We start from the raw sequence: 16,760 nt of genomic DNA, 5'->3' as shown, positions 1-16,760 counted from the left end.
CGAGTGGCGTCACAGGAAGAGACGTCCGACACAAGGATCAAGCCGAACAGTGTCGAACTGTAAATCAGTTAAAGGGGACATATTATGCAAAATCAACTTTTTAACCATTTCAATACTTATATTTGGGACTCTGGAGGCCCTACCAGTCGCCAAAGTGTGGACAAAGAATACTCAGTCCTTTCTTCCTCGCTCGCCTGCACTCTCGCATTTAATAGGGACAAGGTGGAGCTAAGGTGGAGCTCTCGAGGTAAACTTACTGGTGGGTGGTAACATTCGCGGTGAAATGCTCATGCTGCCGTCATAAGCGCAGGGAATTCAACATCGCGTGTTTTATCACCTATACTTACACTAAGGGGGACCACGAAAAAAGGACTGAGTATTCTTTTTCCACACTTTGGCGACTGGTAGGGCCTCCAGAGTCCCAAATATAAGCATTGAAACGATTAAAAGGTTGATTTTGCATAATATGTCCCCTTTAAATTTGGAGGCTATGCTTCCCAAATGCCTTTGATTGTGTGTTTGTGGATGCAATGTTTTAATTTAAGTTGAGTAATTTGGAAACTTCATTATATGATTTATGATGATAGAGATGATGATTTAAAGTACTTTGTTACTTGTGCTTTTGTTACTGGTACTTTAATCATAACCTTTGGTGTAGCTTTGGTACTTTAATGATTAACCTTTTTGAAGTGATTTGAGTTAATTAATCTGAACAAGTCTTCATTTATCAAGTAACATTAACATTATTATCATTTATTCTTTATATTAATTCGTGTGAACAGAAGTTATCTGCTATTAATGGCTTTGTTTTTCTGTTTATCCTAGGTTATTAACCTATTCTGTTACATTCATCCCATTCTGCCCCCAAATAAAAAAACTGAAGATTGAACAGAATTGAGTTGTCCATCGTCGTCCTTCAACAGTAGATCAGCCGTTTCTCAAGTTTGGGCAGAGCTGTGGTCAACAAATACACACTAAAACAGCACAGAACTTGACACACAATGACCTTTGATCATTTAACAATAACACACACACACACACACAGTTAAATATCACAATGACAGAAAGGCTTTTATTTTAAAAATATTTCACTGCTGATACAGAACACTCGTCATACTCATATATATATATATATGCATAAAGTTTACTCTTAGCATGGTAATATTTAAAGATTAGATACATTATCGGGTGTGTGTGTGGGGGTTATGAACAAGGGAAACACTGTATTGTAGTGCGTAGCATGGAAACATTGAAACAGAAAAAAACCCACAACAGATACAGAAGAGATGTCAGCTGCTGCCCCCTGGAGGCCTGGAGCCAACCTGACTGCGTGCATGTGTGTTTGTCTGCCTGTGAGGAAAGAGTGATGTCGACAAGACAAAGGAAAAATATTTGATTGGAAAATATTATATTCCATGTTTGTTAGTTTTACACGTGTGTGTGTTCTTTAAAAACCATTAATGTTAAATGTAACGTATCTACATTTAAAGTGTGTTCAGGTTCCACATGATTGAAATCTATACCACTGAACGTCAGCTGCAGTGATAGTTGATCAGTCTTTGTCAAACTTTTGTCCCACAAAATGATTGAGTTTGAATGATTTCTTTGTTTTTATGGCGCAAAGAAACAAGTAAATATTCACATTTAAGAAGCTGAAAAATCACACAAACCTAAAATCGACAATCAATAAACAAATAAATGAAATTATTTAACTGAAGCTCGTATTAAAATAATACATGTGAATGTGTTAAAGTGTCATCATTGACCTTTGACCCGTCATGGAAGTCAAACTAAATCATAACACAGATTTTCTTTCTTTTAAAAACAACACTTTGTTCATTTTTGTCTTCTTTCCACACAGGCAGGGGGCGGGGCAAGTACAAACAGGAGGAGGAGCATGATAAGATGTGACCTCATCACATAACCAGTTGACCCCACCCATCCCAAGTCAGGGTGTTTGTTTTCTTCTGTGGTTTAAATGTAACGCCTGTAGGGGGCGGAGACAAGCGATGCCACAGCCAGAGAGGGCGGGGCAGAGTGGATACAGCAGGAGGTTATCAGGGGAACATCCAGGTGAGGGGGTGGAGCAGAGCTGAAAGGAGGTGGGACTGTCGGGAGCTGACAGGAGATTTTCTGGAGTATCTTTAGCTCCTCCCCCTGGAGAGACTCCGCCCACACTGATCCTTACTTTTAGATTTTTCACTTTCAAAGTGTTTATTCAATCCTGTCAGAGTCTGTCACCATGGCAACGACAGAGAAGCTGCACTCTCACATACGCACACACATTCTCTCTTACTCCGTTGAAGACAAACAGTGTGAGCAGGAAACACGACTTGCAGTGCAGACAAGAAGTCCAGCCCCTCTCTCTCTCTGTCTGTCTGTCTGTCTGTCTGTCTGTCTGTCTCACAAAGGCCAGGGCAGGTCACTGAAGTCGACGGGGCCCCCGAGGCCGGCGTCGGCCTCCAGCAGAGACATGATGACGGCCATGGCCGCCTCGTCGTTGCTCGGGCTGCTGGAGCCAGGCTCGTCCATAATGTCGATGCTCAGGTGAGAGTTATCACCTGGACAACACACACAAACCACAGGTCATGACCTTTGACCTCAGGAAAAGGATTTACATTTATTCAAGTCATGCTACTGCTCTACTAAGTCTAATGCTAAGCTAACTCTCCTACTGGAGCTGAGACTAAAACCAAGTTAAATTTTCTCTAAGTGCTCTTGCTAAGTACACCCTGGGGGCTGATGCTAAGCTAACTGTTCTCCTGGAGGTGATGCTAAGCTAACTGTTCTCTTCAGGCAAACACAAAGCTAACAATTTCCCCGGGCTAATGCTAAGCTAACTCTTTACCTGAGGCAAACACTAAGTTAACTACTACAGTACAGTGTGACAGTGACATACATATTTTCTTTCTGCCCCGCCCACTCCCTCTCTCGTGTGTTGGCATCGAGAGAGAGAGAGAGAGAGAGAGAGAGAGAGAGAGAGAGAGAGAGAGAGAGAGAGAGAGAGAGAGAGAGAGAGAGAGAGAGAGAGAGAGAGAGAGAGAGAGAGAGAGAGACTCACTCATGATGGACTGGTTTGAGTACGGATATCCAACAGAATCAGGTCCAGGGATGATTCCAGTGCTCGGCAGCTCAGGTGTTCCTCCATTCTGAATCTGCGCACACACACACACACACGCACACACAGATCAGTTTCCATGTGACTTCTCCAGTCACTGAAGGATCATGGGAAACATTGTCACAGTATGTGAGGTGTGATGAGTGTGTGTGAGAGACCTTTTTGCCCCCTGGTGAGCAGGTGTCAGGTGGAGGTGTGCTGGTGATGTTCAGAGGACTGGAGCCACAACTGGAGGGGGAGGAGCCTCTGATCCTGACACACACACACACACACACACAGTTCAGTGTCAGTAAAACAATCATTAGAATCACTGTTTTTTTCTGTGAATCTAATCTCTTTAACTGATTGAGGTCACATAGTCAGCGTTGTCGTGAAAACAAGCCACTCCCCTCACCTCTGGATCTCCATCACCTCCTCCGCGATCATGCGTCCGATCTTCCCGGCTCCCGCTCTCGTGCCGCCCGGGATTCCTGGCACCGTCTGCAGAGCCCGCCTCCCACCACCTGACCGTCCAATCAGAGCAAAGACATTTTTGTTCAGTAATGTTTGAAAAAGTCACAGGTGAAGGAGAAGAGGGCGGGGCAAAAACTGTCCAAGGACATGTGACCTGTGTGTGTCACTGTCACACCTTCATCTGAATATAGTTAGCTTAGCATTGGCTTTATGATAGTAGTTAGCTTAGCATTAGCTCCACGGTAACAGTGAGTGTAGCAGGTGACTTAACATTTATGACAATAGTTAGCAGTAGTGAAGAATAGTTAACAGTAGTGAAGAGTAGTAAGCGGTAGTGAGTAGAAGTGAAGAATAGTTAGCTGTAGTGAACAGTAGTTAGCAGTAATGAGCAGTAGTGAACAGTAGTTAGCAGTAGTGAAGAATAGTTAGCAGTAATGATCAGTAGTGAACAGTAGGGAATAGTAGTTAACAGTAGTGAACAGTAGTGAGCAGTAGTGAAGAATAGTTAGCAGTAGTTAGAAGCAGTGGACAGCCGTGAACAGTAGTTAGCAGTAGTGAGCAGTAGTTAGAAGCAGTGGACAGTAGTTAGCAGTAGTGAAGAATAGTTAGCAGTAGTGAGCAGTAGTTAGAAGCAGTGGACAGTCGTGAACAGTAGTTAGCAGTAGTGAGCAGTAGTTAGAAGCAGTGGACAGTAGTTAGCAGTAGTGAAGAATAGTTAGCAGTAGTGAGCAGTAGTTAGAAGCAGTGGACAGTAGTTAGCAGTAGTGAAGAATAGTTAGCAGTAGTTAGAAGCAGTGGACAGTCGTGAACAGTAGTTAGCAGTAGTGAGCAGTAGTTAGAAGCAGTGGACAGTAGTTAGCAGTAGTGAAGAATAGTTAGCAGTAGTGAGCAGTAGTTAGAAGCAGTGGACAGTAGTTAGCAGTAGTGAAGAATAGTTAGCAGTAGTTAGCAGTAGTGAAGAATAGTTAGCAGTAGTGAGCAGTAGTTAGCAGTAGTGAAGAATAGTTAGCAGTAGTGAGCAGTAGTTCGAAGCAGTGGACAGTAGTTAGCAGTAGTTAGAAGCAGTGAACAGTAGTTAGCAGTAGTGAACAGTAGTTAGTTAATGACTGACCCTCTGAGGTGAGAACACTGTCCATGCTCTGAGGTGAAGCAGCAGATTGAGGATAATCTGATCCTTCCATCATTGGACACCTGCACACACACAAAGACGTGAGAAGAGAAATCACAACCTTTGACCCACATGTAAGCTTTGAGCATAAATGTGATGAGGAAACATTAAATGTGAGAGACATTGTTTCTCAAATAAAGTTCAAAAACTATGTTTTCATTAAGATCATCTGATGGTTTTGTGTCTGAGTGTGTGTCACTGTGTGAGTGTGTGTTGTGTACTTACGACACCACAGTGTTGGTGGAGACGATGTACTCCACCTCTTTGGTCCACGGGTTCATGAAGCTGAACCAGCGGCTCCTCAGTGTGATGAAGGAACCGTCTTTAATCTTGAACTTGTAACAGTTGGTGTTGATCTTCTCTCTCATCTGCAGCACTGATGTCATCAACAACAACACAGACGTCAGTGTGTGTGTGTGTGTGTGTGTGTGTGTGTGTGCGTGCGTGCGTGCGTGCGTGCGTGCGTGCGTGCGTGCGTCCACACTCACCTTGTCTGTGACACTCAGCCAGGTGAGCGATGTCGTCCTGGTGGAAATACTCATAGAAGGACGTTCCCAGCAGCTCCTGAGGCAGGTAGGCCAGGATGGCTGTGGCTCTGCCGGAACACGACACACAGTAAACACACAGTACGTACACACACACACACACACACACACACTCACTGACTCCAACCCAGACCGTGTCTCACCTCTGGTCCACAAAGACGAACTTGCCGTCGATGGCGTGTCGGGACACATACTCGGTAGCTTTGACCCTGATGTCGGCCAGGCTGGGCTGGGGGACGATGTGGGGGTGCAGGCGGCCAATGGCCACCAGGCAGCTCAGGTTACAGCCTTCGTTATCAGGCTCGTTGTCCTCGTCCAGACCCATTTTAGTGGGAGGCCAACTCTTCAGGTAACCTGTGCTGTGGATGGTGCAGAAGCTCTTACGGTCAGCTGTGGAACAAGAGGCAGAAGAGAAAGTGAACATTCTAAAGTTGTCTATGTTCTGTCTTATCAAGTATGTTCTGTCTATTATATATGATTTCAATTCAATGTTACTAACCCATGCATTATACTGTTGTCCACCTCTCTCTCTCTCTCCCTCTCTCTCTCTCCCTCCTCCCTCCCTCCCTCCTCCCCGCTCACTCCCCCTGTCCGGTCCGGCTGCCCACAACACATAATCATAAAACAAATAAATCCAAATACTGCAGTTCCGAGTATCACAGACTCGCCCTGCGCATAACAAATCTGTCCGATACCACAAGGCATGCAGTCAACCATATAACATGTCCTGGGTACTGGACAGGACAGGTTAAAAAAAAAAAGAATAAAAAAAGAAGAAGAAGTGAACAGTGATAACCTGAGAAGGACATCGCCCCCTGCTGTGAGGACCATGGAAAACACGACAAAGGATTTTCACATTTCAGAATTTTAGACCCAGACATATTTTATGTTACACTCTGTAAAATAATCCAGTAAAGGATCAAATGCTTCACTGTGAGGCAGACCTTTGTAAAGTGTGTCTAACAGTGAGATAAAGACGTGATCATATATAAACTGATGTTCAGTGACCTCAGTGTCTTCCCTTGTGTCTCTGCTGGCAGACACATGTTCACAGAGTGAGTCTCTGTGTTTCAGGCTGGTTCTGAGCAGCAGGGGGCGCTCACAGCACAGTCAGCGCTGACTACATGTGAGTACCTGATAAATAAAAAAAAAAATCACACTTCAGGTGGTATTGCTGTGTTGTGTGAAGGAGACACTTGTGAGACAGACCTTTCTTCTTTGAGCAGGTGGAGGGAAAGTCTTTGTCTTCTACTTTGACTGAAGGTCTGTTGCACTTCATCCTGCAGAAAAACGAGCGTCTGGCTCCAGAACAGAGACGAGACGGACCCGGGGTGATGTCTGTCTTCACTGGAAGACCAGCTGCACACACACACACACACACACAAACACAAGACTTGTGGTTAAAGTTGCAGTCTGAACTGTCTGCTTGACTTAGATAGAGTAGTTCTTATGCAATCAGTTGACGAATCGTGAGCAAAATAGTAATAATCACAGGCAGCTCAACTTGAAACCACTAGTTAACCCTTTCATGAGCATCATGATAATCAGTTTTCTGGCTGTAGAATTTTCAGAAAATGTTCAGTGAGTGAATTCTTCTGATATCTGGCCGTTATTCAACTGTTTAGGAATTACAGTCCTGAGAAGCTGACGTCACAGACGTCACGTGCCCCTGAATCTCGTCTGTGATTGGACGCTCATTCCTCTGAAGTCCTGAGATTCTACTGTAATGACAAGTATATGAGCACAAAGCTCCACTTCTCTACTACCATCCATCTTCTCAAGCTTCATCCTCCACATGAGGGTCATGGGGGGTGTTCAATCTCAGCTGACATAGGGCGAGAGGCGGAGCCACACACTGGAAAGATCGACAGTCCATAGTTTTTTAATTTTCTAGATATCACAGACGGTCTAAGAGTTACGGGGATGATGGTGTGTGTGTGTGTGTGTGTGTGTGTGTGTGCGCCTAACAGGTCACAGAACAGTGGATTTTTAGCGACGTCATGAGAGAGGATGTCGCTCAAGGTGATGCTTACTTTTAGCGTCAATGAGCCTCTCGCGGGGCGCCGTGTCGGAGGAGGACAGCTGCTCTTTGACCTTGGCGATGTCCTTGGGGTGAAGGTAGTCAAAAAGGCTCTGGCCAATCAGGTCGTTCTGAGGAGAACAGAAGAACTGAATACAGGGCGGGGCTACAAGGGATGAAATCTCATCACACAACACTTTTTTTTCATCTAATGTATCAGAATATATAGGACATATATGTGGATATAATCAGGGTTCTAAATTAACACCTGCCAAAAATTACAATTAAAAGTTAAAAATCATTTTGGCATGAGGGAATCATGTCAGTCAGAGCTGCTCTACTGTTCTCGCTCCCTGGGCAGTACTGACTACATGCTGAACACTGTCGTGATGCTACGTGATGACGTATAAGACGCCCATTGGCTGCACGCAGGCAGTGCAACCAACCAGCGCGAGTAACCATGGAAACAGAAAACACAAAGAAGAAGAAGAAAAAGAATGAATGAACGGAGCAGAAAGTTTCTGCCCCGTTCATTAATTCTTTTTCTTCTGTGTGAAACGAAGGGAGGGAGCTAGCTAAAGTCGATTAAAAAGTAGCCTAAACTTAAACTAAATGCGGTGGTGGTTGGTTGGACAGACGTCTGGGGGCGAGAAGAGGAAAGGAGGCAGGGGATGAGATTGAGAATATCAACAACAATGCGTGCGAAACGAAAAAAAAGAAAGTTCAATGCCAAATGGCTGACGGGTTGTGAATGGCTTGCGTTTGAACACGAAAAGGTCGTCATGTTTTGTAAAGACTGCCGCATGAACGCAAAAGAAAAAAAACAAAAAAAATAATTTTGTGGTGGGAACTAATAATTATTATAATAATAAAAGTCAAGGCTGTAAAGAACCATGAGAGTGCCTGGAGTCATCAGGAGAGCCTAAGGATTATAAATCAGCCAAAACAGTTGGTATTGAAGAGCCTTGCTGGGAGAAGCCTTCCTTTATTCAAAACGTTGCGTACGTGAAATTAACGTTAACATTACTATTTACATGTTTCAGAATCAGTGCATTTAATACGATACAGAGTGACATACATGCTTCCACAGACAGAGATGGAACTTTACAAAAAAATAATACTATGATATGATAATTAATTTCAGGGTGGACAGGAAGAAGGGATTGATGATAGGAGAGATATACACAAATGAATACCAGGCAAAGGTTATCTAATCTCCCTTATTTTCACTGAAATTTGGCTAGTGGAAATTCTGATTGGCTGGTGATCAAAAAGTTAATTTAGAACCCTGGATATAATGCTGCACACAGGTCTTTCTCTCATGAACAGTTTGAGCAACAACACTGCAAACTACACTGCAAAGCACACTGTAAACTACACAGCAAACTACACTGTAAAGCACACTGCAAACACACTGTAAACTACACTGTCAACACACTGCAAACTACACCGCAAACACACTGTAAATTAAATTAACATAAATACAATCTACTGTTCATGATCTTTATTACATGATCTTAAAATGATTACCTTTCATTTCCTGGAATACCTACTTTTCTTTGCATGAACAATATTTATGTGTGTTACAAACAATGACATTGACTATGAATATGGTCAAATTCTGCTGTAACACAAATAATTGGGATTATCATGTCACCATATATATTGACATAATATCCAAATGTTGACCAGCCCTGATCTAAATGAGTCAGAGTGGGGATTAATGTCCTTGACACACTGATCCAGTAAAGTAACGCAGGTAAGAAGGCAAACATTCACGTACCTGGCTGTAGTTGAGGATCTTGTAGACGGATTCAGAGACAAAGAGAATTTTTCCACGGTCACATCCAACCACAAACAGGAAGCCATCAGCAGCCTGCACCGTCACACACAAAACACTACAATCAATAATCACCATCATCTACTTTCACATCTACAGCAGCTCCTGTGTCCCCACCAGCTAAAATCACTGGTTTTCTCTATGAGGTTTGGTGTTGGAGAGTGAGGTTTACAGACGTCAGTTTCCTGTTGGAAAAGTCTAAATAAAACAAGAGAAGAGTCTGGAAATGATGATGTTCTCAAACGTCTTGTTATTGAATGATGTCTTTGTTTTATAGAGCAAAGAAACCAGAACACATTCACATTTAAGAAGCTGAAAAATCAAAGAAACTGTTGAAATTTAATAAAGTGATTGACTATCAAAATATGGTTCTAGTTTTGTCTGTCACTCACCCTCAGTATCAGGTGCTTGAGTTCATCGTCTGACAGGAAGGAAGGTTTGTAGTTGGCCTCAGTGTACGGATTAGCTGCTCCTGCACACAGTAAACAAGAATCAACAAGAATCAACAAGAATCAACAAGAGTCAACGAGAAGAAACGAGAATCAACAAGAGTCAACAAGAGTCAACAAGAGGAAACAAGAGGAAACAAGAGTCAACGAGAGGAAACAAGAGTCAACAAGAGTCAACGAGAGGAAACAAGAGTCAACGAGAGGAAACAAGAGTCAACGAGAGGAAACAAGAGTCAACGAGAGGAAACAAGAATCTACGAGAGGAAACAAGAGTCTACGAGAGGAAACAAGAGTCTACGAGAGGAAACAAGAGTCTACGAGAGGAAACAAGAGTCAACGAGAGGAAACAAGAGTCAACGAGAGGAAACAAGAGTCTACGAGAGGAAACGAGTCAATGAGAGGAAACAAGAGTCTACGAGAGGAAACAAGAGTCTACGAGAGGAAACAAGAGTCTACGAGAAGAAACAAGAGTCAACGAGAGGAAACAAGAGTCAACGAGAGGAAACAAGAATCTAAGAGAGGAAACGAGTCAATAAGAGGAAACAAGAGTCTACGAGAGGAAACAAGAGTCAACGAGGAGTCAAGAGTCAACAATAGGAGTCAAGAGTCAACAATAGGAGTCAAGAGTCAATAAGAGGAGTCAAGAGTCTATAAGAGGAAACAATAAGAAAGAAGAAACAAGAGGAAACAACAGTCACATGGTTTCCAAAAGTCTTAATTTGTCTTTTCTTTTTACTTTTTAAATGAATTTAGTCTTTCCTCTTGTTTTATTGTTTTGAAACCAAAATAAAAAGTATTTGGCTGACCTCGGAGCGTCTTCATGTGCTGCACTGCCATACGCAGCACCGTCAGTTTGTCCAGTTTCCGGGACATGGCGTTGCAGGTGGGCACCAGCGACGCCAGCTCGTCGATGAAGCTGTTCATCTTGTCCCGACGCCGTTTCTCGATCTGACTGTGAGCCTCTCTGTGGAGGACATGACACGGCCTGTGAGTCACTCGCATACAACACAACAATGGCAGCATCTACTGGACCAACTCTGCGTCAATGAGATGAAGGAAAAACTGGCTTCAGTTCACAAACTCCACGTCAGAGTTCAGTGTTTACCTGGCGTTCTTGATCCGGCCCTGTTGGTCACTACAAAGAAAGAAACAGAAACTGGTGATGAGACAGTGTTTGTTTGTGACTGAAGTAAACAGTTCAATTCCATCGTGATCTGATGGTAAAATGTGCCGAGTCACAGGTTTAAAATGTGCCGAGTCGCGGGTAAAAAAATTTGCCGAGTCGCGGATAAAAAATGTGCCGAGTCGCGGGTAAAAAATGTGCCGAGTCGCGAGTATAAAATGTGCCGTGTCACAGGTATAAAATGTGCAGTGTCACAGGTATAAAATGCGCTGAGTCACAGGTATAAAAGATGTGTTGCCATGGTAACAGTGGTTTCTCACCTGCCCAGTTTGTCTTTGTCTGGATCCATGTCACTGAGCACAAGAACAAAATCATCAATCGATCATCAATTCAAGTTGATCTGTATCAATAATGAGTAAAGAGCATCGATTAAACTTACTCAAAAGAGAATCCATCAATCCTGAGAAAAAAAAACATATTGATTAATTTATCAGTCGTGATTCAAGTGATTATGTTATACAACATGTTTCCTGTGTCCCTCTCTGTGTGTCCCTCTGTCCCTGTGTGTCCCTGTGTCTCACTGGTAGTCAGTGGAGCTGCCCTTCCTCTTCCTGGTGAAGTCCATGGCCGTGGTGCTGCTGCTGCTGATGGACGAGGAGATCAGCTCAGTGGAGTTTGGAGACATGAAGTCAGTCATGGTAGAAGAGATGTCCATCCTCTGGTCAGCCATCAGGTCATCTGTGGTTTTTAACCATCAACACACTGAGTGAGTCAGTCAGTCACACATGATTCGGCTTTAATCATTTTTGTTATATGGAGCAAAAAAGGCAGAAAATATTCACATTTCAGAGGCTGAAAAACTGATCGATTATCAAAATACAGTTCAGCAATGGATTCATTGAATAATTGTTGCAGGTTACTATGACGACGCACTCACCACAGATGTTCATCACTGCCTCTGTGTTGAAATCATCTCCTTCCATTCACACGTGAGCCTCAACTGTACACACACACACACACACAAACACACAGAGTGAGCAGGAGAACATGATGATGATGATGATGATGATGATGAAGTCTCTGGGTTGAGAGCAGGTACCTGTGTATGTCACTGCTCTTGTCGTCCTCTTCTTCTTCTTGAAATTGCTGAGTCAGAGCATGAGGACGATGTTGTCACTTTACACTCATGACGTGTGACTCCCGAGCAGCTGCGACAAAACCTCTGAGGACACAGACCGAGACATGACAAGGTTTTAATCATAGGCTGAAAGTTCACTTTAAACACTTTAAACTGCATCAGTGTGAATGTATTCAGATGTTGGAGCCAGAGCTGTTTCACTCACTCCCTCTGAGGTTTGGTGTGGGAGAGTGAGTGGTTTACAAACTTCAGTTTCCTGTTGGAAAAGTCGGTCTCACAGTGAAATAAAGACGTGAACGTGTTCTTAAAGACATTGTAGACACGACTCAGCATTCTGTTCTGGGACAAAACTGTGGGTGAGCAAAGAAGGAGAAGAAAAAAAGCACTGTGTCATGATGAAAGAGGCTGAAAGTGGGTCAGTCAGTCTCTGCACTCTCACTGCAGGAGCCTCCATTTAAATCCTCCACCAGTGAGTCAGGCTGTCACATACAAGCAAACAGCCAGACACTGATCACTTTATTGATCCTGATCAATAATGAGATTCAATCACAGCACAACATTTCATCTGTTCACTATGAAGTGAGTATTCAGAGTGTCTATATAAATTATGATTACTGAAGGAGGGAGGAACCTTCCTGTTCTACTGTGACTCATGTCACCAGAACCTGCCCGGTTACTGTTGCTAACACACACACACAATAATGTAACAATAATAATACTAATATAATTCACACTAAAATCACTGATCATGTTCTGATGTGTCATGAAAGCTACAATCACTCCATTATAAATCATCCACAACATTACGTAACACACTGAAGTCACATGATCTCTCCTCATGAAAAAGACCGTCAACCGGATTTGAACAAAACTGAAAACACTTTAAAGATTAAATAAATCACACTGATGAGAAGTATCCAGAATAGATCGTCACTGACACCTGCTGGTCAAACCTGTGTCCACATCTGTAAAAATAACAATAACAAGCACGATATTGGCTTTAAAATATATTAAGAGATATTGACAAACACGCTGAGATCCCGATACCATTCATGTCGAAAACAGCAGCTCAATAGCGCCCTCTGCTAGGGGTTCGTATATCGTCGTCCTTCCTTGTGTGATACGATAAACGCTACACCAGGGCAAATATCGATATTATAATGAATAAATAAAGTCGCTCTAAAGTAAAGTTTCCCTCGATTGGCGTCACTATCTCACGTCTCCTCACGGTGGCGCTGCTCAAGCGAAGGAGGTAAAGTTGTGCTTTCTCTATGTTGGGAATAAACAGAGAAACGTTAACGTTTTCTTCACTCTGTGTGTGTGTGTGTAGGAATTCTGTTTTATATTAAAAGATTTAACTGTGTTAACTGTGAATACACTTCTACATTTATCATTAATCTAGAGCTGCAACTAAAGATTATTTTCATAATCGATAATCTCTCAATTATTTTGTCCATTCATCGATGAGTTGATTTATCAGTCATTTAAGACGCTGAAAAATCAAAGAAACTGGTTTGAATTATTTGAAAAAAAGCGGGATGTCCGACAATATCAGCCCGATATTGGCCTATTTATGTGATATCGGTTTGTAGCGGTTTTTTAGCCAATAACAAAAAACCCGAAAATGAGTGAATAAATGTTTGGTTGTGAATTAGCAGGCGGAGGGAATTCAATTGAACAGGAAGTGCCTTTATTTTGACAGTCACAGTGTTACGCTATACATGGTATTCATAGAAAAGCCAGTGTCATTAACTGCATGAACACAAAACACAAAAACACAAATGTAGCAGTAATTCTAATCCGGAAGTGTTCTCGGTGGTGACTTGAGCGTACTTGGTAAAGCCATGTATCCCAGAATGCATTTCGTCGGAACACAGCAGCCAGAGAAAGAAAATATAAACCTGAAATAAATATTTTTCTGTGTCCCGAAACAAGTTTTAAGATCACTTGAGGCGAGAAATGAGTCATTTAGAATTCAAACATGTATTGTGGTGGGAGGTGATCAGTGCTCACAGGGCCCGACACAGATCAGAATCAGAAATTAAGTGTTGGACAATATCGGCATATTGAATATCAGTAAAAAAAAAAAAGAAGCCAATATCAAACATCCAATTATCAACATAGTTATTGATTAATAATTGAGTAATTGGTTCAGGCCTACATTAATGTATATTTTATAGTGATCACCATAATCCCGATATCACCATTACCATAATACCAATATCCATCACCATAATCCCAATATCACCATTACCATAATACCAATATCTAACACCATAATACCAATATCCGTCACTATAATCCCAATATCACTATTACCATAATCCCAATATTATCACTTTCACCATGACACTGATCTCTATTACCGTGACCATAATCCCAGGAGCCTGAGTATTGTGTGCCGGTGTTTCCTCACCACAGTGTATATGTATGCATGTATGTATGTATGTATGTATGTGTGTGCGTGCGTGCGTGCGTGTGTGTGTAGGTGGAGCTGCTGTCGAAGAAACACCGAGGCCTGTTTACACTGTTCACGTTACACAAGCCCACGGAGACAACAGTCTCCCCGGCACAGAATGCTGCGGGTACCGGGCAGCAGTGAGGGTTGGCGGGGCTAAAAAAAAAAAAAAAGAGGGCGGAGACCCTGACTAACATCCAGCTGCTGCTAATAGAAGCTAACTAAGATGACAGCATCGAGATGCTAATAAAAGACGCTAGCTGTGACGTTAGCATCCAGCAGCTAGTGTGGCTATCTCGGTCAGAGCTAACGTCCCCTCCTCCTGCTCCGGGAAAAACAGAGTGACATCGACGGCGAACACACCGACGAGTCTCCGGGCATGTCGTGTTTGGCAGCAGTGTGAGCTCACCTGAGGTCCGCAGAGAAGAGGCTCGGCTGGTGTGGGACCGCAGCGGCAGCTGAAGCTCACAGCGTGGTGACATAAACGACTCCTGGTCGCTGACCCAGTTTCTCTTCGCCGTCACGGCTGTCGAACCACTAACCTACTTTCTCCGCCAATGGCGCCAGGTTTGCCACCGTGGGCGTCACCGCAGCCAATCAGCAACCACCTCAGGCTGGAGGAGAGTGACAGGCGTGCTGACTGACCAATGAGAGCGAGGGAGGAGCGGAATGCAGAGCCTGCCCGCGTGAGTGCGTGTGCGTGTGTTTTCTGTCATAAACACTGACCTTGTCGGGACCAGTAGGCCTCCTTAGACCAAAACCTGGTCCTAATGAGGCAGAACCTGATTTCTGAAGAACTGGTTGAGTTTAGGACTAAGATTTGAATTGTGCTTGTGGTTAAGGTTAAGGTTAGGGTTAGTTGTTATTAACTGGTTATAGTTAAGGTTAGTGATAAGACTTTGTTTAGTCTGAAAAAATGAATGGAAGGCAATACAGAGTCCTGAGAAGAGTAGCTGTACACAACAGTGTGTGTGTGTGTGTGTGTGTGTGTGTGTGTGTGTCTATGCTCTTGAATTAAGATAGGAAATAACCCACATATGTGTGTGCGTGAGTGTCTTTGTGAGGACCAAAAGAACCTGTCGTAAGGTTAGTGTTTTATGGTGGTTAAGACATGGTTTTAGGGTTCGGCACTGAGTTGTGATGGTTATTGTTATGGTTAAGGTTAAGGTTAAGGTAAGGGGCTGGAGAATGCATTTTGTCAATGAGTGTCCTCACTATGCATGAAGCACAAACATGTGTGTATGTATGTGTGTGTGTGTGTTAATTCAGCTTTATTGACTCCACACTGAGGAAAATCCACTTGTTACAGCGACAAAATGTCAGAGGTCGAGATTCAAGTGAGAAATTACATAACAGGAAAAGAGTTCGGACAGTGTGGATGTATAACGTTCAGAGACATTTCCCCCACACCAAAGTCCACATAGAAAATTCAGTGATTTTGCTGCTGGCCCTCTGCTGCCTCATGTGGTCACTTTGTGTCACTGATTTAAAGTGAATTGAGGGATTTTACGATTTTTAAGCCAAATTTTACAAAATAAAAAATTTGAACTTAGTGATGGAGGCAGCAGTGGATCAACAACTACTGTGTGCTGTGATGTTAATCACTGATTTTTTCTCTATGAGGTTTGGTGTGGGAGAGTGAGTGGTTTACACACTTTAGTTTCCTGTCTAACAGTGCGATAAAGGCTGATCATGTTCTTAACATATATGCTTTATTGTGTGACTCTCTGTGTCTTATGCTGCTTCCGCAACAGGGGGCGCTCACAGCACAGTCAGCTCTGACTTACAAACACACTTGCCTTTAAATAGAAAACAGTTAGAGGATCATTATGTCACACAATGTTTGACTGACTGAACCAGTTTGACTAAACGGCTTCTGCTCTAATTGTTCACCCTGTGCTATATTTAGATCCTGTGCACTAAATGTTTCTGCTGGCAGTGAAAGAAAAAATATCCTCACAGTAAAATGTACTGATCATTTATATTTATTTATTTAGACATCATCAAGAATAAAAATATACAACATGACAACTATATATATATCCTTTATCATTAATATTTCCCTCCTCTCTTGACCCTGTGCTGTTCATATAGAACTTATTTGATGATATTAACATCAGCGATTATATATTTCCCGTCATTCTTCATGTTTTCTTTATGTCTCTCATGCTTTGAATTTATTTCTCATCTTTTAAGTGTTTGTCTTATTTTAGTCTAACACGTTTTAATCTATTCTGGATTAACAGGGCCAAGACAAGTGACGTGGGTGAGTTAATAAAATATAATTATTAAACGATGACAACACTTTATTGATGTTATTAATATAAAACAAAATAAACGTTCATCAAAATAAAATCAATAACATCACTAAAGTTCCTTCAACGTTTGGGAAAAGCAGACTCAGCGTTCCACGGCACCGGAAGCGGACTCCTCTTAACCGGAAGCTGA

General features: G+C 42.6%; 1 protein-coding gene across 1 annotated transcript; it reads right to left on the bottom strand.

The window, feature by feature from the left end:
* Positions 1 to 1,045: 1,045 nt before the first annotated feature.
* On the bottom strand, positions 1,046 to 14,936 carry bmal1a (basic helix-loop-helix ARNT like 1a). The gene is made up of 20 exons (XM_058644608.1): positions 14,722 to 14,936; positions 11,816 to 11,938; positions 11,654 to 11,716; positions 11,298 to 11,454; positions 11,156 to 11,176; positions 11,037 to 11,069; positions 10,699 to 10,728; positions 10,400 to 10,557; positions 9,537 to 9,616; positions 9,088 to 9,180; positions 7,318 to 7,435; positions 6,494 to 6,643; positions 5,428 to 5,674; positions 5,228 to 5,334; positions 4,965 to 5,115; positions 4,683 to 4,762; positions 3,513 to 3,621; positions 3,277 to 3,370; positions 3,062 to 3,155; positions 1,046 to 2,561 (listed from the first exon to the last, which is right to left on the bottom strand). Exons 3-20 carry the CDS (start codon positions 11,697 to 11,699, stop codon positions 2,404 to 2,406), a joined length of 1,926 nt encoding a protein of 641 aa, XP_058500591.1. The 5' UTR covers positions 11,700 to 11,716; positions 11,816 to 11,938; positions 14,722 to 14,936; the 3' UTR covers positions 1,046 to 2,403.
* Between the last annotated feature and the right edge of the window lie 1,824 nt (positions 14,937 to 16,760).

Source organism: Solea solea, chromosome 12 (assembly GCF_958295425.1).
Source record: "Solea solea chromosome 12, fSolSol10.1, whole genome shotgun sequence".
Lineage (NCBI taxonomy): Eukaryota > Metazoa > Chordata > Actinopteri > Pleuronectiformes > Soleidae > Solea > Solea solea.
This window is presented reverse-complemented; position numbering and strand designations above follow the sequence as displayed.